This window comes from Bos indicus x Bos taurus, chromosome 17, assembly GCF_003369695.1.
Source record: "Bos indicus x Bos taurus breed Angus x Brahman F1 hybrid chromosome 17, Bos_hybrid_MaternalHap_v2.0, whole genome shotgun sequence".
NCBI lineage: Eukaryota > Metazoa > Chordata > Mammalia > Artiodactyla > Bovidae > Bos > Bos indicus x Bos taurus.
Genome location: NC_040092.1, coordinates 4,515,357 through 4,539,546, shown reverse-complemented (window position 1 = coordinate 4,539,546; position 24,190 = coordinate 4,515,357). Strand labels below are relative to the sequence as shown.

At 48.8% G+C, this 24,190-nt stretch overlaps 3 protein-coding genes across 3 annotated transcripts in view; 2 read left to right on the top strand and 1 right to left on the bottom strand.

Moving 5' to 3' along the window:
• The window catches only part of ZNRF3 (zinc and ring finger 3), a 145,011-nt gene extending 140,653 nt beyond the window's left edge, over positions 1-4,358 (top strand). Inside the window, exon 9 of the mRNA XM_027566416.1 lies at positions 790-4,358. Within this exon, the coding sequence (XP_027422217.1) occupies positions 790-833 (44 nt within the window). The 3' untranslated portion in view covers positions 834-4,358. The remainder of the gene's footprint in view (positions 1-789) is intronic.
• C17H22orf31 (chromosome 17 C22orf31 homolog) lies at positions 3,884-16,178 on the bottom strand. The gene is made up of 4 exons (XM_027513557.1): positions 16,168-16,178; positions 15,844-16,009; positions 6,693-7,139; positions 3,884-5,381 (listed from the first exon to the last, which is right to left on the bottom strand). Exons 1-4 carry the CDS (start codon positions 16,176-16,178, stop codon positions 4,953-4,955), a joined length of 1,053 nt encoding a protein of 350 aa, XP_027369358.1. The 3' UTR covers positions 3,884-4,952.
• Positions 16,162-24,190, top strand: part of KREMEN1 (kringle containing transmembrane protein 1) — a 54,334-nt gene continuing 46,305 nt past the window's right edge. Inside the window, exon 1 of the mRNA XM_027566417.1 lies at positions 16,162-16,273. Within this exon, the coding sequence (XP_027422218.1) occupies positions 16,177-16,273 (97 nt within the window). The 5' untranslated portion in view covers positions 16,162-16,176. The remainder of the gene's footprint in view (positions 16,274-24,190) is intronic.

Here is a 24,190-nt window from a genome sequence, read left to right as displayed (position 1 = left end):
AGGCCCCAGCCCTGAGCCTGCCCTGCCCCTCCTGCTTCAGGGTCCTGGGCCCCACGGTCTGTCTGTGAGAACCCTGTGTGCTGGTTTGCCCCCATCCAGAAAGGGGAATCCCCAGAAAAATGAAACTTAGCTAAAAGACATGCAGAATTCCAGTCCAGATCTTTTATTATGAGGCTGAACAGACATGGTTAAACTGCGGTAACGTTTCCATACATTTTGTCTCAGGAGTGGGCGAACGATGGGCAGCCTAGCACCTTTGAGTAGCACAGGGACCGTTCCATCTGCATAGTAAACCCCACAAGGGTCTCCGCTGCTCCCCACCCGCTGTCCGCAGCCAGGCCCATTCCCTCTCTCCAGGGTGAGGGTAGTAGCCTTCTGACTGGTCTCCTCTGGCTGATCTTGTCCTCTGTTCCACGTCGGCACCACAGTTGTCTTTTTTTAAACATTAAGTCTGTCTTTACACCAGAAAACCCCTCACTGACTTGCCATTACCCTCTGAATTTTAGAAATGTAGACCCCTCTCCCGGCTGATCAGGCCCTGCCAACCCCTCTGATCACCTCTTGCTTCCCTCCTTGTTCATGAAGTCATCCACCCCGTGCCCCCATCCTGTCCCCCTAACATGCCAGGCGGTCCCAGCCCCCAGGTGCCTCTGCCGCTTCTCTCCTGCAGATCTCGGTTTAAGCGCCCCCAGGGGATGGGCCCCTGGGTCCCTTGCCTGGTCCCCGCATGTGGTGCCCAAAGGCTGCGGGGCTGGCCGCCTCCCCTGATGGTGGTTCTCTCTCTCCCAGGACTGATATCTCGCCCGGTGGACAGTGGCAGCCCTGGAGCCTGAGCTCCGAAGGAACTCTTCCTTGGAAATGGGAACTGTATGGAGACTCCAAACTCTGACTTCCTACAGAAAAAAGAAAACAAACAACAAAAAAAATTTTTTTAGCTTTGACAAACACAAAAGTGGTAATAAAAAGAGCCCTCCTTCTCAACCCAAAATGTGAGCCATCTGTGGCAAACCACCCCCCCCCCCGCCCCCCATTAACAAACCAACAGACAAAATTCTGAGTCTTTTGCCTCTTTGATAACATGTTACTCTTCTGTTTTGTAAAGTGTGTGTGCTTGGGGTTCTGAGGTGTGTGGGATTGACTTCTCTGCTTTTTTTTTTTTTTTTAAAGATATTATATGTAAATGTAAAAAGTTATTTAAATATATATTTTAAAGAACCCTAACTGCCAACTTTTGCTGGAAAAAAAAAAAAAAAATCACTGCTGCATTAATTGAACCACATCATGTGTAGATACTGTTGTCTCCCTGGAGGGAGCTCAGGCCTTTGAAAAGCTCAGGGCTACACCTGCCTTAGAAAATGAACCAGAAACTTGAAGTAAAGCTAGTTGATATGGGTACAAACTCTGAGGAACAATGCAATGCTGCCTCTTTCTTTCTCGTGGCAAATCCCAACGTACAAAGCGTCAGGCCTCCTCGGAAGCCAGGCCTGTTCAGCCCGCACCTGCAGGCCGCTGATGGCAACAGCCGGGGGTCGGGCGGAAGGTCTGCCGCACTGGGGAGCCGGGACAAGCCATTGCTACGTAAGCCCCAGGGTGACAGGGACGATTCTGCGCAGCGTCCTCAGGCTGTCCCCCCTGGCCCGCGTCCTAGGTAGGACAGAGCCCCGATCTTGGGCTTCCCGCCGCTGGCTGCAGAGATGGTTCGATGTGGGGTGTGGGGACAGACACCCAGGAGGAATGAATGTACATGGTTTTGCAGCCTCGGTGTCTGACCCAAGTTGGGGGAGGGGAGGGATGGAGGGCACCCTGGCGCAGAGTGGGCTTGTGCGCATGCGTCCCAGCGGGCGCGGCCACGCCCCCGGACTGTTCCGACTTTGGGATATCTTCCTAGGGGCGCGTGGCAGGGACCCCATAGGGTCTGAGCTCCGTATGAAAGTTTCCCATCCCATCGCTTCAGGGTTGTTCAGCCCTCTGCCTCATGGCTGAAATTGCTCATCTCGCCTGCAAATGTCTACTATCCTTTCTACCTAATGCACTATTATGTATGTATTGATTCTCCATGAGACAGAGAGAAAGAGACTATCAGATAGTTTAGCCCCAAAGGGTAGGTTTTTGTATATTGTCCCAGCCTTTCGTTTTCTTTTGTTGTCGTTTTAAGAGGGAGGGAGAGTTTAAAAACCCAAACCGTTTTTTAAAAGATGTTTCCGTTTTAAAAGGGAGAAACTATTTAAAGCTGTTTCAGATCAGGGATCATTAACCTGTTTGTCCAATGTATTTCTTGTCCTTAAAAAAAAAAAGTTTTTTTGGTGTGTTTTTTTTTAAAGGAAACTAATCACCTTACCCCTTGTGTCTGCTAACTCTTCTGGTCATTTCTGCTTGTTCATTTATTCAGCAGGTGTATGTTGTCATCTGAAATGCTCATTTGCCGAATAGAACCTTGAGTCCTGGCCCCCACATAGGTGGGGAAGTGGAGACCTCTGCCAGGGGGCTGTAAGACTCTTCTCTAGTCTGCCCCAGGGGAAGTCAGCCCAGGGTCTGCACCAGAACATTTTGAATGAGAATCTTATTGAATCCCTGTCTTAAAAAGCCCAGCCTGTGGTGAGGACATCTGCTTACTTCTGGCCAGGATTTGTCAGAAAGAAATCTCAGCATCAAACGATTGAGCCATCTGCCCATTAAGGGGCTCACTGTGGTGAGATTTGTCCCCCAGCCTCTGCCGTGGGACATCCCTCTGGGGCCACCCCCACCCCCAGCCCCACCTGTGCCTGGCACACTTGTTGGTGAGGGTGTGGGCAGCGCCTGAGCGGGTGACGTGTGATCTGGGCCGCCTTTATTCCTGGGGCCGAGAGTAGCAGCTGCAGAGGACAGCAACTTGCATAGGGAACGGGTGGGGGCTTCTAACATGAACTACAAAAAGCAGCTTCTCATTGTTGAGATTCTGTTTGTTTGTGGTTTTGTTTTTTTTGTTTATTTTTAATGCCTTCAAGTGCATATCCTCTTCTTTGTCTGAAAGCCGACCCCCCCCCCCCCCCCCCCCGCCCCAAAGTGGCTTGCTTTAGTCCCAACTGGGAAAAAAAAACACCACTCCTCAACAGCCTTAAGCAATAAATGGATGAGGAGAACATGTGGCTTCAACTGGGCTTATTAGAATAAATGTGTCCAATTTTCATTTGAAAAGAGCAGTAACTACAGATGGCAAAAGAAATGCATCTAATTTTCATATTTTATAGGGTGGTAGAAACAGAACAATGAATTTTTCAGACTTTGAAATCTCTAACCATTGTCTTAAATCTGTGTTGGGTCACAAAGCATAATGACCCGACTATATTGCCTCACATTCAAGTCAAAAGAACTGTCTTCTTTGAAGTCGTAAGACTCCAATAATGATAAGTATCTTTTCTCAGTGGCCTCTCTGGGGCATGTGGGGGTTATGGAGACGTGGAAACTAGAAGCCTCGAATCTTCCGTGGAGAACCACCCCCAACACACACACACCCATGAGCAGGAATGTGACTGTTGGGCGTGGTCCGATGGCCCAGCCTTGGGTGTAGGGCAGCCTTGTAGATTGAAGAGTGCTGGAACCAGTGAAAAATGGGGGTTGGGGAGTTCTGGACCACCAGGTACCTCTTTGTGGCCACAGCCCTGGGATGCTGGCCTTATCTCTCCGTCTCTTCGCCTATCCCTTACCTTGACCCTGACCCTAACCCACACCGTTTTGTAAAGCTCCTTCTGCTGCCCACGGCCCACACCCTCCCTAATGTGCTGCTAGCCCCTACTCAAAGCTCATGCAGGACTAATGCTTTTAAAATGAGGTCTAAAAAATAATTACTAATCAAGAGTATTATTTTTTACACAGAACTGCCTTTTTCTATTCTTTATATAAACTCTATTGTATTGGTCTAACAAGGCACTATTTTAAAATGTTTTGTTTTTTTTTTTAATATTTCTCCCGTAGCACTTAAAAGATATTTTGTAAAGACTTTTGCTGTAAAGATTTTGTAATAAAGTTGTCTAAGGGCTCCTTCTCCAACATTACCATTTTTAAAAAATGTTTTAAAGGCTAGAAAACAACTTATGTATATTCTGTATATGTATAGCAGCACATTTCATTTATGGAAATATGTTCTCAGAATATTTATTTACTAATATATTTATCTTAAGCCATGTCTTATGTTGAGAGTGTGACATTGTTGGAATAATCATTGAAAATGACTAACATGAAGCCCTGTAAATACATGATAATTGCACACAGATTTTACATATTTGCCGACCAAAAATGATTTAAAACAAATTGTAGTCTTCTATGGTTTTGTAACAAATTGTACAAATGACTGTAAAAAAAAAATACAATTTTATCAAGTATGTGTTATATGCTGTCATTGCTCTGTTTGGTAAAGGTCTTACAGATGCCACAAAGGTGACCTGTGCGTGAAGCAGTGCCTGTCACCCCCGGGGGCTTCTGTGTAAACAGAATTCAGGTAACTGGGGATCCGGGTGATGTCCCGGGCGAGCATTTGTATGTCCCTGGTGGTGGTGGCAAGTTTTCTGCTCAGCCCTGTGTGTGTGTGTGTGGCAGGGGAGGGGGAATCCCAGGAGCCTACTTTTTAAAAATAGGGACCATAGGCTGGATGTAACCATCGACTTTACCTGCCAGGCCTTTTCCTACTTGGAAGACTGAGGCCCTCCAGCCCCTCTTTAAGGAAAAGGGACTTGTAGGAAAAAGGTTTAAGTGTCCAGCCTGGGAATGACCAAACCCTGAAGGTGGAGAGGGGGCCCTGCATCTAAAGTGAATCTCCTACCCATCCGGGCTTGTTTACCCCTGCCCCGGGGAAGGTAGTCACTGATTTGTAAAGCGCTGAGATCGTGTGGAAGGTGCAAAGTGGTGTTTATTTTTCAGACATCCAGCAGAGAACATCCTAATCCTGTGAGCTCTAGTTCCTATTTCTCCCTCTTGAGCTATTTCTTGGGTACAGCCTCCTCAACAGGCTCCTCGTGGTCTTCCGGCTGCTTTGTGCCTGGCAGCGGGTCCTTCTGAGCGTCTTCGGGGGCGGCAGCCTGTCTGCACAGAGCCCCCCAGAGCTTTTGTTTGATGGCCTTGCCCAGCTCCAGGCTGTACCTCTTGGGGGTCCCAGAAGGATTCCACAGCATGGGCTCTACCACAGAATGGTACAGAGCCCGGTAGCTCTCAGTGGGGAGGCCGTGGATGACTAATGCGTCCTCGGACAACTGCTGCCTCTTCCTGGTTTCGGGAAGCGAGGCTCGGCCCTTCCAGGACGCTGTCCCCATGTCCCGGGGTAGCGCTTGGGTGGCAGCCACATGTTCAGCATATCTGCTCTCAAGATCTTGGCAGACCGTCGCTTTTTTCTCCTTTGAACTCTCTTTACTCTAGCCAGGAAGAAAGCAGAGAAGTCAAAGCTAAAACTTGAGAAGGGAGCTCAGAATAATTATCTGGGATTTGTGTCCCCGAGTCTTGGTTACAGCCACAACCAACATTTGTCTAGCATGTTCTAGTTTACTGAATTCCTTCAGGGACGCCTCTGCGAGCGATTTGCCACAACACTGGAAGGTCAGCGGGAGACGGCTCTAAAGGCAAGGATCTGGGAATGGGTTTGCCCAAGGCCACGCAGCCATTGGGTGGGCCACGGCTGTCACCTACAGAGTGCCACACAGGACCCCAAGCATCTACTCAGCGCCAGCCTCGGCTCGAAAACTGTTTGCGTGTACTAACTCATTTCATTCTCTTGAAACCCTATGAAGGAAGGGCTGTCACTCCCCGTTTTATAGATGACAAAAGCCAATTACAGTCAGATTTGGGATCAGAACCCTGAGTGACTAGCTCCAGGAGGCATTCTTTTTTTAATTAGAATATAATTACCCCGCTTTCCTGGTGGCTCAGTAAAGAATCTGCCTGCAATGCAGGAGACCTGAGTTTGATCCCTGGGTCGGGAAGATCCCCTGGAGAAGGGAATGGCAACCCACTCCAGTATGCTTGCCTGGAGAATCCCAAGGACAGGGAGCCTGGTGGGCTACAGTCCAAGGGGTCGCAAAGAGTCTGATATGAGTGAGTGACTAACACTTTCACTTTCTTCATAATTGCTTTACAATGTTTTATGGGTCTCTGCTGTACAATGAAGTCGATCAGATATATATGCACACATTCATCCCCTCCCTCTTGGACCTCCCTCCCACCTCATCCCCACCCCCGCTGCCATCCCACCCCTCTAGGTCATCACGGAGCACCAAGCTGAGCTCCCTGTGCTATGGAGCAGGTTCCCGCACAGTGGCCTCCTGAGCTCTGCTGGCCACCATGGAGTAACAGAGCTGGACTCCTGTCAGGCCTCTGGATGCCAAGCTCTCCATGTTCAGATTTATAGCTAGATCTGTGGCTCAGCTCTGGGGTTCAGGCGTGTGTCTCTGAGCCTTTCTCATCTTCATTTTCCCTTCACATCAAGTTCCTTTTGTCTCTGCTTCTGAAAACCACTTTGTCCTCCTCTCGAGCTGGGCAGAGGATACACAGGCATGACCCCGGATCTTGTATTCTCTCTGCTATATCACCCCCCCACCCCCATCCTAACTCCCCCCGGCCCCCGCATGCCATCTTTAACTTCAGGATTTCCTCTTCTTCATGGGAATCCCTAGCTCACCTTTCCCTCTTCCCACTCTGTCATATTTCCTCCACCACCGGCCCTCTCCTACCTCGACACCTCCTGCAGGCTTCCTGCGCCTGAGCGAGCCTGGCCGCTGCCCTGCTGGCTGCTTGCTCTTGCAACTGATGGAGTTTCTTGTTCCGCCCTGCTGGGTGGTTTTCATTGTTGCATCGTCCCTGGGCTTTAATCTCTTGGAGGGTTTTGCGTCTCCAAACTTGCGTGGCACTGGGCAGCATTTCTCCTTCAGCTGTCGCCTGAGCACCAGTTTCACCAGGGAGAAGGAACTGGCAATTACTGGCTCCTTTACAACTTCCCAAGAAGAGGTGGGACCTGGTGTGGGGGCAGTGGTGTTCGGCTCAGCACACGTTCTGGTTGTCCAGATGTTGGTGAGAGCTGGCGAGTCCACATAGCAGTCCTGGAGCCTGGTGTTCAGTAAGATAGACTGCCGGAGTCCATAGGCAGGAATGCTGGGGTCTCGTCTCACATAGATTGGATGCTAGAATCATAAGGGGGAAAGAGGAATAAAAAAGACCAATTCTCAAGCTGAGACTAGAAGGTCTATTTTGGAGGTAAAGTACTAACATCTTTTTAAAGACCATTCCTTCCCCCAAAACTCTTAGAAACCTTTCTACATATCCTCTCTCCTGCTCACCAAAGCCTTTTGTACCAAGTAGGAAAGCAATAGTAATTTCACAACGTCACAGTGATGGTCAGTTTCTCAAACATAGCATGCTTGCACTGGAAGTGGAGGGAGGGTTGGGGAGCATTTATAAGGAATTAAAAGCAATTTCTGTCTCCTGGAAAGCTAAGGGAAACCACAGTGGGAGAGGAATGGGAGACAGGATCACTTGAGCTGCCTATAGAGCTGTAGCCAGTTCTCAACTCTGCTGCAACCCAGAAATGACAGCAGGTAAAAATCCCGCCAAGTTCTGAAATCGCTTCTAACCAGACTGCCATGAGCCAAGAAAAGCTGCTAAGCAGGGAAATATACTCTGGGGTCTATAAAGGCAAAAGCACAATGTAAATGATGCTGGCCTCCATTCCCCAGGACCAGCCAAGAACAAGAGAACAATTTGGAGAGATTAGAATCACACACTTAAAAGAGACCTGGCTTTCTAAGAAATGTCATCTATAATAAAATAAAATCACCTTACCATATTTCAGTTGCCTTAAACTTTATTTTAGCTAGCTTAGTAGGGGGAAGAAATGTGTATTTTCTTTTCCCTTTTTCTCTCTTGTTTTTTGTTTTGTTTTGCTTTGTTTTAATATTTCTATCACCTGTCTTTCTCTGCCTCAGTCATGCATGGGCAAACTGCTGTTTGTTTAGATTTTGGCTCTCATACAGGCAGTTTTGAACCATTATCTCTAGTATTTGTGATGTCACTTTGGTTTGTGATGTGGGTGTGGGTGGGTGTTACATCATCAGATTTTTATAGTTGATTTATGTTGGAAGAAGTTCTATTTTCTTGTGCTTACAGCCTCAGGAACTTCTCTAGCCCTCTTCTCCCCCAAAATGGCTCGGGTGAATTTTGAAGGTCCTGACATTCTTAAGAAGCACCCTCTGCACGCAGCATACTCAAATATGCAGACCAGGTTTGTGGGTACAGGTAGAGAGATGTATCTTTACCTGTGCACAAGGGCCCTTCTCCGTGCACATAAAGAAGGTACTGTTACGTTCTCAGAACGGCTGCCAAGGTTAGGGACCAGAAATGAAAGAACACGTTCCTGCAGCCCTGGGCACCTACCTCTGCCCGCGTGTCTCTCCCGGGGAGACTACATGGTTTCTGGAATGTGGTTTTATTTTACATCCCATGGCAAATGCAGTAATTAGAGCTGTTAGCAGTGTCAAGGGCTTGAAACAAGAACAAAGACGCCTCTTCCTGGGAACTCTTGGGCAATGCTGAGCTCCTTATCAGGTGCTCCCCCTGTTGGGGGTTTTGACATTTCATGTGCAGAATGCCAAAGGAGGCTCCCTCCCCAGGGGGAGGAGGAGAGCGAAATGATGGAAAAACAGAGCCTGAGTCTGGCAGGAGTTCCTGGAATCACATGTGTTGCCTGTTTGATTTTTGTTTGTTTGTTTGTTTTTGTTTTTGTCCCCAGAGTGAATCAAAGTTGCAGGCAGACTGCACCGCAGGCCGCCATGGAACCACCTCCAGGCCGCCAGCATCTGGACCCACAGAGGCTCAGGAGGACAATGGGGCCCATTCAGTGGCGGAGCCTCGGCCTCACCTCCTGAGAGGTGGGTCAGTTTTAGAGCAGGGCATCAGAAAGGGTTTGTCTCTGGGAAGGGTTTGCGAACGTCTGGAGGTTGGTCAGGCAGGCATCCTTTCAAAGTTGGTGAGCCCCGGAGAAGTGCGACCTGGCTCTGGGGCTACGGTCTGCCTTTATTCTGCATTGTGGGAACAGGAAGGCAAGACACAGGAAACCGCGTCTCTGTTTCCCTTCGCTCCTTTCCCGTCTTGAGGTTGACTTTTCCTCACCACCTCGTTCCAAACACTCAAATGTATTTACTTTTCTGGGCCTTTGACTCAATCACTGAGCAACACTGCTCTGCCTCTCAGAGCACTCAGAATCTCTTTCTAGCACAGAGCTCTTCACACTGATGGCAGCTGATACATACTCTTCAAGCTCTGTTAAATTCTGTCTTCTTCAGGTGACACTGCCCCAAAAGTAATCCTCATGTTGTTTACCAATAATTCAGAGTAATTTGACGTGTGCTATAGAACTAAAAAGCCTCTTGATGAAAGTGAAAGAGGAGAGTGAAAAAGTTGGCTTAAAGCTCAACATTCAGAAAACTAAGATCATGGCATCTGGTCCCATCACTTCATGGGAAATAAAAGGGGAAACAGTGGAAACAGTGTCAGACTTTATTTTGGGGGGCTCCAAAATCACTGCAGATGGTGATTGCAGCCATGAAATTAAAAGACACTTACTCCTTGGAAGGAAACTTATGACCAACCTAGATAGCATATTCAAAAGCAGAGACATTACTTTGCCAACAAAGGTCCATCTAGTCAAGACTATGGTTTTTCCAGTGGTCATGTATGGATGTGAGAGTTGGACTGTGAAGAAAGCTGAGTGCTGAAGAATTGATGCTTTTGAACTGTAGTGTTGGAGAAGACTCTTGAGAGTCCCTTGGACTGCAAGGAGATCCAACCAGTCCATCCTAAAGGAGACCAGTCCTAGGTGTTCATTGGAAGGACTGATGCTAAAGCTGAAACTCCAATACTTTGGCTACCTCATGTGAAGAGTTGACTCATTGGAAAAGACTCTGATGCTGGGAGGGATTGGGGGTAGGAGGAGAAGGGGACCACAGAGGATGAGATGGCTGGATGGCATCACTGACTTGACGGACATGAGTTTGAGTGAACTCATGAGTTGGTGATGGACAGGGAAGCCTGGCGTGCTGCAATTCATGGGGTCGCTAAGAGTCAGACACGACTGAGCAACTGAACTGAACTGATTGCTCCTATTTCTGTAAAACCTGTTTTGATTGAATGCTCACTGTAGTCCAAAGCATGGTTCTAGACTCTTTACCAACATCATCTCACAAAATGGTACCAACGGTCTTCTTTAAAAACAAACAAACTTATTTATTTGGCTGCCCACAGCCTTCATTGCTGCAAACGGGATCTTCAGTCTGCATTGTGCCACATGCAATCTTCAGCTGCGGCGTGTTGGATCTAGTCCTCTGACCAGGGATTGAACCCAGGCCCCCTGCATTGGGAGTGCGGGGTCTTAGCCACTGGACCACCAGGGAAGTTTCTCCCCCTGGTTTTAGAAGTTGTCTCGAATGTCCCCTGCTGTGTTAGGTGCACAGGGAAGTGGGTATATGAGGATACATTAAACAAAGTAGTCTTTAACAGAGGTTGTTCCATTGAAGGTTGTTCAGAAGTATGAAATCAGGATGGAAAGACTGCATTTGTTCCAGGGTCCTGAAACCATGGCAAAAGTTTCCATCATTGGTGCCAACCCTTGGTCCAGAGAACTTGGGGTTGAGGCGGTAGGGCTTCCGTGTTGCAGAAAGATGTCCCTCAGTTTGATTGGCCAATGAACCTTTTTTACTGTGCTGAGCTAAGTCTAAATAACTCTTACTTTCCACCCATCCTTTGGAGTTCTTCTTCCTGACATATCTAAATCACCACTTCTATTTGCAAACACATCTGCCCTTCTCTGAGGTTTAGCCAGGCTCTCCTCACTGTATTTTTAGCTCTATTAATCTTTCTTCTTTCTTTTTCTCCTTTACTACCCCTCTTCTTCTCTGTAGTTTTTCTTAGCTCCTATTCTCTTTCTGGAGGGTTGGTGAATAAAGAGGAAATTGAGCCAATTCATATGAATTCTCCTCTTCCTCCTTCATGCCCCATCCTCAAATTCTAATGGAATTTAGTTGTTTTTAATTTCCACAGAAGATGTTTTTAACACCCAAGCAAGTAAACTTCCACACCCATAGGGGAACACATCGAAGTTCGTGATGCAGAAGTTTTAGGAAAGAAGAGAGAAACTCTGGATGAGAGAATTTGTAGATTCCTGAGCCGTGATGCAAACTCAGAGGACCAGTGATTTAGACCACATGTGCCGTACACACACCTCTCATGGCCAAGTATGTGATATGAGGGTGTCCTGCCTACCCTGCTAACCCCTTCTGACCTGGCTCTGGGTTCTCAGACATGGCCACCAGATGCCCCACAGACATCTCTAACTCATTATGTTCAAAACCAAATTCTTTTTCTCGCTTCACCTCTGTCAGAAAAGACAAACTACTGCATCTCTTCTCCATCACTAGTTGCCTGACTCAGAAGCTAGGAGACAGGGTCAGTAACAGTATTGTGCTGAGATGAGTCTGAGACTAAAGGAAAATCAGGAATCGAGATCCTGATTTTATTTAAAAATTTAAGATTCTGTTCATGAGTTTTTTGGGCATTCATTTAGAGTTTTTAAAAATATTGCATTTAAATGTAATCCACTGGGACTTCCCTGGCAGTCTACTGGTTAAGACTGTGCTTTCAATGTAGGGGATACAGGTTCAATCCCTGATTGGGGAAACTAAGATCCCACACGCAACACGGCACAGCCAAGAAATTTTTTTTTTTTAATTTAAAAAGTACATAAAAACACAGTCCAGGGCTTCCCTGGTGGCTTAGTGGTAAAGAATCGCCTGCCAATGCAGGAGACAAGTGTTCACTCACTGATCCAGGAAGATCCCACATGCCTAGGAGCAATAAAGCCTGTGCGCTGCAACTACTGAGTCCTTGCTCTAGAGCCTGGGAACCGCAACAACTGAAGCCCATGAGCCCTAGAGCCTGTTCTCCACAAGAAGAGAAGCCTCAGCAGTGAGCAGCCCACACACTGCAATTAGAGAGTGGCCCCAGTCTCCACAACTAGAGAAAAGTCTCTGCAGCAACAAAGACCCAGCAAGGCCAAAGATAAAATAATTTTCAAAAACACAGTCCATTAAATATATTTAATATATTTTAAACTTGATTAAATATTTATCTTAATTACTGAGTTTGGAGCTGAATCGCTTCAGTTGTGTCTGACTGTTTGCAACCCTGTAGATCGTAGCCCTGGAGAAGGCAATGGCACCCCACTCCAGTACTCTTGCCTGGAAAATCCCATGGGCGGAGGAGCCTGGTAGGCTGCAGTCCATGGGGTAGCTAGGAGTCAGACACGACTGAGCAACTTCACTTTCACTTTTCACTTTCATGCATTGGAGAAGGAAATGGCAACCCACTCCAGTGTTCTTGCCTGGAGAATCCCAGGGACGGGGGAGCCTGGTGGGCTGCCGTCTATGGGGTCGCACAGAGTTGGACACAAATGAAGCGGCTTAGCAGCAGCAGCAGCAGCAGCACCAGATCATAGCCCACCAGGCTCCTCTGTCCATGGGATTCTCCAGGCAAGAATACTGGAGTGGATTGCCATGCCCTTCTCCAGGGGATCTTCCTGACCCAGGGATCGAACCCGCATCTCTTATGTCTCCTGCACTGGCAGCCAGGTTCTTCACCACTAGCACCACCTGGGTTTGGGGGCCCTTGTGCTTAAAGCCAATGCCTCACTCACCTCACCCTAATCCCAGCCCTGGACCACGCAGGGAGCACTGGTTGCTAGAAGCCACAAAGCCAAGAAGGCAGTTCACCACAGTGGGTGATGAGGTGTGTGGTCTTGAAGTCCCACTGGGGTCAAAGCCCAGCTCCGCACTAGGGGATCTTTGGGCAAGCCATTAACCATCTGTGTATGAGGGGGCTGGTAAGGGTGCCTCCCTTGTAGGGTGACTGTCATACATGCAATATGATGACAAACCCTGTACCCTGCTGAGAGCTCAGTAAAATCCTCAGTGAACGCCTGCTATTCTTGTTATTATAACCAGACTTCTCATCTCATGCTCTCTCCACAGCATGACTGCCCTTTGAGCAGAAATCATCCCAGCTGGAGTTTCAAAGATACCAGGATCCCCCAAACTCCACCAGCTGAGATCACTCAGATTTTTCCTGCTGCCCTCAGGAGGAATCCAAGGGCCTGACTGCAGAGCCAGCAGACAGACACCAGCCTCTTCCTGGAGGCCCAGGGGCTACGATCAATGTCCTCACTCTTTCCATGAAATAAAGCTGCTTAAGGACTGAGGCATGTGAAGCACTGAAATGAATATCTCAGGCAGCTCCTTGCCAGGGCCCGGACCACATAATTGAGCAAAGACCTTGAGCCCTTACGTGACCTGACCTAGACCTGCTTGGCTGTATTTTTAGTCTCTGTGTGCTGTTTCCATCACCTGTGCTGGGCTTTACGCTGGAAAAGAGGGGAGGGAGGCCTGGGGACAGCTAGAGAGATGTTTCTCATGGCAGCCAGTGGGGGCAGGGGCTTGCACATTATTTCTCAGTTCTGTTGTACAAGCCAGCTTTCTGGGGCTTGCAACATTCCAGGGCTGTGTGCAGTTGATGACACAGGCCTTCAAGCTTAGGAGGACCCCAGGCTTGGTTTAATGTTCTATTGTTGCTGTCTGGAAATTCTTCGTTTTGAAGAAAGGGACCCCACATTTTCATCTCTCACTGTAGCCCATTCTGGTTACACAAGGCCAAGAGAGCAGACTGGCACATCCAGTCAGCAGGGGTGCCTTTCTGCAGGACAGTAAGACAGATGGGAACTACTACCATGAGGCATAAATCCCCAGATTTGGCCAAATAAACCTGATTTTGAAACCCCTGTCTGCCCTTCTTATTTCCTCTTCTGAAACTAGGATGAGATGTGAAAGGACCTCATAAACTATAGAGAGCTGTGTTCTGCTTTGCTAAAACCATCCCCTAGCGGACTGTTTAAAACATGCCACAGAGCATCCTCTGTCAATATCATCATTTTCTTGTCTTTGTCCTACTTGGTGATCTCCGAAAATCACATTATTTTCTTGTTGGTTCTCTCCCAGCCTCTCCCCTCTGTATGAGTGTCAGTTCAGACTGTAAGTTCTTATCTTGGTGCTTTTGACAGACTCCTCACTTAGCATTTGTTGAAGGAAGGAAGGATCCCCTTTCCTAAGTACTCACTTTGTGCTGATCATTCTACCTGAATCTCCCCCATTTTGTTCTCCTTCAAGCGGCTCCTGCTTGGGAGGGTGCACGTTCAGAGGTGAAGGATTCCCAGGTTGTGTTACAGGAGGCAATTTTGGAGGTGGGGAAGGACCGGAAATGGTGCAGAAGACAGAGGGTAAGTTAAGTGCAAGATACCAGGTGGGACGTGGAGGGAGTGTCTCCGGGAACCTGGGAGAGGGGCGGCCCCCTGCTCCAAGGAGCCCAGAGGAGTCTCCACCTCGGGAATGACACAGGGAAAACAATGACTGAACAAGATGACTCTTGTCAGGGTGCTGGGTCGTGTGGGTGGAGAAGGAGGGAGCCCAGAGGCCTCGTGGGAGGTAGGTGCGCCTTTGGGGCGCCTCTGGAAGCAGCTGGGACGGGGTGGGAGGAATGGTTGGGGGCGAAGTGGCAGGCGAGGGGACGGCCCCCGGGGGGTTAGGGGGCGCAGGGGACGGTGTCCCTAAGGCCCGCCGGGGAGGCTGAGGGCCGGGGAGAGCCCAGCTCCGCTCAGGGCGCTGCGAGTCTGCATGAGAGGGCGGAGGTTTCCGCCGCCGCGCCGGGCGCAGGCCCGCACTTGCAAGTCTGGTACCAGGGACTTAAAAACTCCCGGCGCATCGCCCGGACCTGCCCTGCGGGGCGTTGCCGCGGCGCTTTCGGCGGGAGCCGGAGGAAAATTTCTGCCTAGGGAAGTGCGGGGTAGGAGAAGGGCCTACCACAGACCCTGGGGCGGGCAGGGAAGACCTTGCCGGAGAGTGAGGAGCAATGGGCCGGCCACACGGGGGCCGAGAGCCGCCACGCGCTCTTTGCGCCCGGGATCCAAGTGTCTGAGAAAGCACCGTCGCCCCACCCACTTCTGGGTCGGGAGCTTCACTTGTTTCTATGGAATCTAACCTAATTTTGTGAGGGCCTTTTATTATTTCTATTTTGCAGATGACTAAGAGCAGGGAACTTACTTACCCTAGTTGACAAAAGATGTGTTTTAGGATTCGGAACCAGGGGTCAGTATGCTGCCTCTTTTGTGCCTGCAAGAATCGGCATGGTGAAAGGAACTCAGCATTTTCTAGGCTCCTACTATGTGTGTGTATAAGTTTCCACGCATTTTCTCGTTAGTACCACCGCTTTGGGAGTAATTGTTATCAACGCCCCCGTTTAACCGATGAAGAAGTTGAAATAAGACAGCTATTTTTCCTTTCCCGGGTGGCTCAGCTGGTAAAGAATCCGCCTGCAATGCGGGAGACCTGGGTTCGATCCCTTGCGTTGGGAAGATCCCCTGGAGAAGGGAACGGCTACCCACTTCCAGTATTCTGGCCTGGAGAGTTCCATGGACTGTATAGTCTATGGGGTTGCAAAGAGTCGGACACGACTGAGCGACTTTCACTCTCAAGATCTTACAGGTGATCAAGTGGGATATGAATCCGGTCAGGCTGACTCCAGAGCACCCTTTTTAAAACCGCTGCGATGAGCCAAGCAGAGAAAATTGGTTTGCAAAGTGCTGTTTTGATTTTTACGGCTGCGGTTGAGCCCGCGTGTGGGTCGCGACCCGAGTGAGGGTGGAGCAGGGGTCATTGGGCGCCCGGCCCGGTCCAGCCGGGTCAAACCTCCACTCGGGGACTCGGAGGCGGTGCCCCAAGCCCCGCCCCTTACCTGTAGGTCCCGCCCCTCGAATCTTCCAAGTGAATGCTCCGCCGGTGGGCGGGGCCAGGTGCAGTCGGGGGGATGTGGGCGGGTCCTGGCGCGTGAGTGGCAGGCGCGGGCGGGCGCCGTCGGCTCCGCCCCTCGGGCCTCGCGGCTGAGCCGGGCGGTCCCGGGGCTGCCGGGGTGGTGGCGGCGCTGGGGAGGGCGGGCCGGGGCGGGGCGGCCGGGAGGCCGGGGCGGGGCCACGCTCAAGCCCAGCGTCCCGCTCCCATGGCCGCCCCCGGCTCCCTGCGCTGCCCCCTCTCCCCCGGGCCGCGCCCCGGGGCCCCGCACTGACGGCCCATGGCGCCGCCCGCCGCCCGCCTCGCCCTGCTCTCCGCCGCCGCGCTCACGCTGGCCGCCCGGCCCGCGCCCAGCCCCGGCCTTGGCCCCGGACCCGGTGAGTGAGCGAGCCCCCCGCCGCCGCCTGTCCCTCGCTGAGCCCGCCCGGGGAGCCAACTCCCTCGCCCCTGCTTGGTGGGGCTCCTTTTCCAGCCCTTCAGCGACGCCCCTCGGACTAGGCGGCCCTTCTCCTCAGGCCCCTCCGCGACGCCCCCGGCCGGCGCCCTCTCTGCCTCAGTACCTCAGACCCTTTCCTCAGGCTCCTCTGCGACGCCCCTCGGACGAGGCGGCCCTGCTCCTCAGGACCCGAGACGCCCCCGGCCGGCGCCCTCTCTGCCTCAGTGCCTCAGACCCTTCCTCAGGCTCCTCAGCGACGCCCCCGCCCCGGGCCGGGAGGTCTCCCCTCTCAGGACCCGAGACGCCCTCAGGCTCCTCAGCGACGCGCCCCCGGGCCGGGAGGTCTCCCCTCTCTGGACCTCGCACCCCCAGCCCAGTCCCCTGGGGCGACTCGCCCCGCTTGGGGACGCTGCCCCGCCCCCACCCCAAACCCCTCAGCGACACCCCGGGCCAGGACGCCCTCCGCCAGCCCCACAGCGACGCCCCCCGGCCCCTTTCCCTCCCACGTCCGCGGGCCCCGCGCCTCCCGGCTCCTCAACGGGTGCCGAGAGGCGACGAGAGCCGGCGCCTGGCCCCTCTGCCCGGGTCTGCGCCTTGCTAGCCCAGCTCTGTAATCTGCGCCTCGTGAGGAGTCGAGTTGACCTGCCTGCCCTACTAGTAGAGGCGGATCTGGGTCCCGAGACGACCGGCTCTGCCCTGCCTGCACGTCCGCTTACCCCCTACCCCCGGGGCCCACTTTGAACTTCCCCGGGACTCAGGTGCAGGTCCAGCGTGGGGAGAGGAAGAAAGGAAGGGGGTGATGGCAAACGTCTCCCCTAGAGTTTAGTGTGCTCATCGTGCCAGTGCAACGCAGAGCCCCCGTTTCCCGTGAGTATCTCCACACTTTAAACAGGGTCACCCGCTCCCCAGGCCAAGGTCAAGGCCAGGTTTTCCCCACATGGGGCCCTAGACCAGGATGGAAGCTGGAACTTGCTTAGCTTGCCCTCACACCCTTCCTTGCAGCAGAACTCTCCCAAGTTGAAGAGCAGGCAAGAGGGCGTTGTCTGGCCCAGGTACCTTCCTCAGCAGGTTGTTCAAGTGTGGGGAATTGGACGTGAGGGAAAGGGGTGGGAAAAGTGCATTACAGATTTGCCTGAGTGGGAAAACTCAAGCCTCTGGGCTCTCCACCCAAAGTCGCAGACTGTGATGTTGGAGAGACAGGATTTTGCTGCTGAAAGAAAACTCTGGGTTGCTTTGTTTACTTGCCAGCTTGGTTTCCTGATAAAGATCAAGTTTAATGTTGTCACTTACTGCCTGACTTTGGGCTGTGCCTCTCTGAGCCTCAGTTTCCTCATCTGTAAAGGAGGGATGATGGCAATTCCCTTGCTGGTTGTTGTGAAGATTAAAGGATATACTGCAGGTAACACATCCACCCACAGCAGGCAGTCACTGAACACATTTAAGAATTCTTTTTATAGTGCTTCACAGTTTGCCAAGTGCTGGACACCTCCTTTGCGCTGGGAATGCTCTGAGCTTCCAATCTGATTAAACCCCGTAAAAGGCAAGGCTTGGCTTTAGAGAGAGAGGTAGAAGGGGGCTCTCCAAGTGCTGTAAAGCTTAGGCTCAGGAAGGGGTTTCTGAGTGATCAGTGGCCTCTTAAGGGGACATCCACAAAAACTTCTGCAAAAGTTTGATCACTTGTACTGTTTACCGTATGTGAGGAATGACGGAGGAACTTTCTGAGAGCCAGGATATGTCAACATAACTGTAACCTAGTAACCCCTTAGCTCCACTTTGCCATCTCTGTGGTCAGGATTTAATGTCCTCTATGGAGAGAGGTACGGGTGGAAATAAACTGGTTCCTCTCCTGGAAAGGGCAAAGTAATAGCTCTGAAAAGTGTTCAGGGAGCCTGCTGTGTGCTTATGCTTGTTGGAAGGTGGCACCCTCCTCAGGCACCTTTGCTTCAGTAGAAAGGGTCAAGTGCAGCAGCCCTTATGTCACGTGAACCTCAAACCTCGGTGTGCTTTTATTGCAGGGTCTGGGGTTTGTGTGTGCCTGCATGCTTGCTTAGTCCTTAAGTCCTGCAACCCTATGGACTATAGCCCGCCAGGCTCCTCTGTCCATGGGATTTTCCAGACAAGAATACTGGAGTGGGTTGCCACTTCCTCCTCCAGGGGATCTTCCTGACCCAGGGATCAAACTCAAATCTCCTAAGTCTCCTGCATTGGCAGGTGGATTCTTTACACTGAGCCACCTGGGAAGAGTGGGTCTGGGGTAGAGACAAATAAATAACCATTATGAAATGATTTGTGATAAGGCCCATCTTCCCAATTCAGTGAGCCTCATCAGCTTCTTTCCCTGCCATCTTGATATAATACATCAGTGCCTTTGTGACTTTTCCTCTTTAGTTCCAGAGCAATTTAAGGGAGATAACACATGGTTTTTCTTCACCATCACATCCTGTCTAGAGCCTACCCACTAGTTTTTAAAAATCCATTCCAATAAAAAACATGTTTTACTCTGAAGATATGTCAGGTTTGCCATTTCATATTTTTGATACTGTAATTTTCTCTAAAATTTTGTGGATGGAAAAAATTATTTCAATACTTACATTCTGCATAATTTTGTAATATTTAAATTACTGGTGGTTTGCATTTTTGAATGCTGACTTTATGAAAACAGTTAGCTCATTCCCTATCAGTGATACTTCTAATTACAGTGTATAGCCAACCCCAAATGATCTCCCTTCTCTTCATCCTTTGAGATCCTCTCTCTTCCTTCATAACAGATAAGGAGGGATGTAGAGGTTAGTGGTGGAATCTAGACTCCCTCTTCAAGGAGAAAGGCAGCCAGGGCCATGGACTCTCTGACGTGGACTCCCATCTGGAATTTACTAACCTGCAGGGGACAGCCAAGAGGTAGGAAGAGAAGGCTGGGTGGACTTTAGCTCTGAGTTTTCCACTGAAGGCAAATACCTTCAGTGTTTCACCTTCACCATCAGTGTTTCACCATATTTAGGGCCTGCTGGGTGTGCGTCAGCAGTGTCTCAACTCTGGTAACATTTGCCATGAACATCGTTTTATAGTTGATATTCATTCTCCTCTAGCTCCTCATCTAGAATTTGTCCCATTAGACAGTAATGTGTCTTGCCCTAAAACCTGTGAGTTCAGTTAACAGTAAGAACTTCATAGTGTACAGAGCTTTGTCCCTTGTGGGGACTCCATTAGTGTTAATAGGATTACCTGCAAAAAACCTGCCTCCCAATGCCAGAGACACGAGTTCAATCCCTGGGTTGGGAAGATCCCCTGGAGGAGGAAATGGCACCTCACTGCAGTATTCTTGCCTGGAGAATCCCATGGACAGAGGAGCTTGGTGGGCTACAGCCAGCCCATGGGGTGGCAAAGAATCGGACATGATTGAAGGGACTTAGCATGAACGAACAGAAGGGCTGAGAGGAGTGAGGGGGACCAACGTGCATGCCAGTTTCTTTTATGCTTTTAGTTTTAAGAGACAGGGAAATGGTCAGAACTGACCGGGCATCAAAGAACTCTCATCTTTTTGTGAAAACTTCTCACTCCTTGACAAAGCTATTTAAGTGTTTGAGATATGTAATGAGACTTTTTATAAATCTTACAGCAAAAAGAAGTTCAGTTTAAGCTCACTGCTAAGAAACAGCAACTCGGTACATTTAATAGAGATATTCTTGATATGCTTACTTATGATTTAGGTTATTTGGATCAAAGGCAATCAGTGATGAAGGTAAAATATATTGCTTTCAATTTCTTCACAGTGTACAGATTAGGGATTTGGTGTGATGGGCAATATATCATCTTTAGTGTAGAATTTTCAAGCCTATAATGCCATCTGAGGCCTAGATCAGGTGTCGGCAATCATTTTTTATAAAGGGCTAGACAGTAAATAATTGGGGTTTTGTGGGCAATGTACTGTCTGCTGCAATTACTCAACTCTGGCTTTGTAGGGCAAAAGAGGCCATAGACAAAATGTGAATGAATGAGAGTAGCTGTCTTCCAGTAAAACTCATATGGACACCCACAATCGAATTTCATGTAATTGTTACGTGTCACAAGTTTTAATTTTTTCAACCATTTAAAAGTTTAAAAAGCATATTTTAGCTCATAGGACATACAAAAACAGGCAATGGGCCAGAGTTGGCCTACAGGCTGTACTTGACCAAGTCCTGCTCTAGGTCCATGTGTATTGATTTTCTTTTCCCACTGTTCACTGGTCTGAAAAGGTGACAAGGAGGCAAATGATTTTGGTGAATGAATTTTTACCTTTTACTGGTAGCTGACTTTAAAAGACTTTTAAGAAATGGTCGAAAAGGTAAATTTTATGTATATTTTACCACGATTAAAAATAATGTGTCCGAGAGGGAAGTTTCATGCACATACATTTGGATCTTTACTAAGACTTTAAAAAAAAAAAAAAGCTTTAAAAAGAAATTCAGTGTGGTTCAGTGTGCAGTACATAAAGAAAATAGAGCCTGCCTCAGAACCAGCCCAGGGTTTGTTCAGCTATGCAGATGTTGCTTGGATCAAACTGTTGAGAGATCTGTTTCTCAGAGGAAAGCCCAGGCAGCAGGTGGCACCAGCCCTGAGATATTAAAAAAAAAAAAGCCAGAAAAAAAAAAGAGAAAACAAACTTCTATCATTTTCCTAAACAGTTGAGTTTTATTTCCATGGTTCTATCGTCATTTTTATAAAGTGGCCTTTAGAAAAACAACAATGTGTTTAGCGTGGCTGATTATTTTAAAACATTTTTGAAAAAAACAAAATGAAACAAACATACCAAGTTGATTGTATTTGTACTGTGGAACAGTTAATGCAAAACACTTGGGAGAGGCCGGAAGTTTGGATCTGCAGCTTTTGTCTGGGTTTTTGCCTCCTGAATAAGGACAACAGGAGGAAGTTAATGTGTTCCTTAGCAAGCTACCTGTGCAGGTTTTGAGGTGAGGTCTCCTCAAGCCCCCTGTCGTCACCTGGCAGGTTAGTTGCTGGCTGACTCCTGGTGAATGGGTGAGAACTCTGACTGACATTCTCCCATGTTATTTTGATCTTGAGAATCCAGCTGGAACCCAGAAGCGTGAGTCTAGGAGAGGAGCCTGCCGTCACTCTGTATTTTTCCCCTTTCTCTGTTGTCTTCAGTGTCTTCCTCTCAAGATAGCAGTGCTTCTTCCCCAGACCTCACCTCTGGGACCTTATCCTGGATTCAGATTGAACAGAGAAAGCAAAGAAGCCCTTGTAGAAATGTCAGAAGGTTGTCCCTCTTCAAAAATGGCTACTCCACAGAAACCTGCCTTTTTCTTCTCTATGGAAATCTTCCCACTCCCCACCTGCCTTTAAACCACTTTCTAGGTAAACACCTCCCTCGCCTGGACTTGCACCAGTTTGAAGAGGAATGAGGTTGGGGACTAGGAAGAACTTTATAGACAAAAGATTTCGGGCCACCTCCTACACAAGGCTGCGTCTCCCTCCTACTTATAACAGTACCCTCTCGGAGCTGCCCCTTTGCTGGGCCCAGCTTCTAGTTTCTCTCACCACTGATTTAATCCCTGGCAAGTAGCCAGAGCATTAAACTTTTATTGTTCAATTTTCCACGAGGGCGGGGTCCCACTTCTAGTGGGCTGAGGAGGCTTCCAAACCAGAGTGTCACACCACATTAGCAACTTCAGACTTTGAGGGCTGGACTTCTTTCAGTTTGGTTAGATTCTTGGTTAGAACCAGAGCAGTGTACTCACACTCAAAGTTTGAAAGCTAGGAAATAATAAAAACAGCAGAGGCAACTTTTAAAGATGATTCAGAACAGTTGTAGAGTTGACTTATAGGACTAACTCTCCCCAGTTTCTTGATATCTTCCAAACGTTAAGTGGCTGTCCATGTTCTTTGGTGTCCTGACATTGGATGAAAACATGGCGGCCAAGTAGTTCTATTCTAGAACAGTAGGGATTGTTAACCAGTATCATCACAGTATATAAATTACTTGCTGCTGTTCAATCTATAAAAATTCATCTTCAAAGAAAATTATTGGACTGGTAAAAATATTTTTAATAATGACCACAGAAGCCATATTTGTTTTTCTTTGATGTTCTTCCGAAGACTTCTTCTGGTTTTAATCAGATTGTTCCCACATAAAATACAGTGGAAATCTACAGTAATAAAATCCCTATTCCTGTGTCTATGGGGAAATAAACAGGATGGGGACTGTCCTTTTAAGGGGCTTTCCCCTTCCTTTTCCCCAGACTCAAAGCCTCTATTACTGGTGGGTGTTTTGGCATCAGTTAAGGGCCTTCAATCCTTCCCTCCCTCCATGTTTTGCTCTTTCATTAAAGTGTTTCTGTTGTCTAATTATATCCTTTCAATCAAATTAGAGACTGCAGCATCTGGTGAGGGCCATAACTGCTGCCATCTGCACCTCGTATATACAGGCCTTTTCAGCTGAGAATCACTCAGCTTCCAAATGGCAGGAAGAGATTTGGAAAAAGTTTAGTTGGAAGGGAGGTTAACTTAAAAGGAACGTCTTCAAAGGCTGGGTGCGTCTCCCTGCTTTGTGATGTGTGCACTGCCTTGCAGAACTTCATCGGCTTGGCTCATCGAAGATTCTCCTCCAGTGCTTCTGGCCAATGAAGGGTTTCTGATCGTCTTAGCTGAAATAACTAGTCCTCTCATCCTTCTTACTGGCCTGAGGGGGCCCCCGGGCTGAGCTGAAAATTTCTCCCTCGAGAAGAATCTTTTGTTCTGTGACCACTGGTTAATGAGTATGACACTCTCTGTTTATTTGACCATTTCTTCTAATTCAGTGGTTTCAACTAGAGGAGATTTGTGCCCCCGAGGGACATTTGACAATATCTGGAGACATTTTTGCGGTGGGGAGGGGGGCACTACTGGCATCTAGCAGGTAGAGGCCAGGGATGCTGCTGACAGTCCTGGAACGCACAGGACAGCGCCCCTCTACAGGATTATCCAACCCGAAATGTCAGTCATGCCGAGATTGAGAAACCTGTCCTGATCATGTAATTCTTTGGCCCTTCTCTTCTCTGGGGCCTCAGAGTAGGTGACTCTGATCAACATCTTTTTTCACTCTTAAGAAAATAGATTCTTCATCCATATCTAAACTCCTTAAGCATTTCTGTGAACAGGGCTTCAGAAGTCTCAGTGGAGTAAGGAGGTCTGTGGGTCACCGTATGTTTCCACTTTCTCTAGAGTAAGAGTGCCAGATTAAATACAGGACACTCAATTAAATTTGAATTTCAGATAAACAGTAATTTTTTGTCTCATGCAATATTTGGGAATACTTATCTTAAAAAATCGTTAATTGTTTATCTGAAATTCCAATTTAACTGGGCATTCTGTACTTCCGTTTGCTAAATCTGGCAACCAAATTCTTGATCCATGAAACATTGCCTGAAACTTTAAACCTTTGACCAACAAATCAGTCTGTTGGCCACCATCTGTCCTCGTTGTTCTAAGTGACTGGAGGTGACAACGGAACTGAGACTTTCCTTCTGCCTCAAGCTGTCTCCATGGCCAGGATTTCTGAAACTTGTCTCTTGAGTCATATCTTTATCTTGGAACTGACTAACAAATGTTATCAAATGTCTACTGTATGCCCCGCATCTCTGACTAGGACTTGTCCCTGTGCCAAATCATAGAAAACGACAACTTTATTGCTTTGGGTTTGAATTTAAAGATGTGCTCTAAAAATACACTGGGGCTTCCCAGGTGGCTCAGTGGTAAAAGAATCTGCCTGCCAGTGCAGGAGACTCAAGAGATGTGGGTTCAATCCTGGGTCAGAAAGATCACCTGGAGTAGGAAATGGCAACCCACTCCAGTGTTCTTGCCTGGAATACTGAGCCTGGTG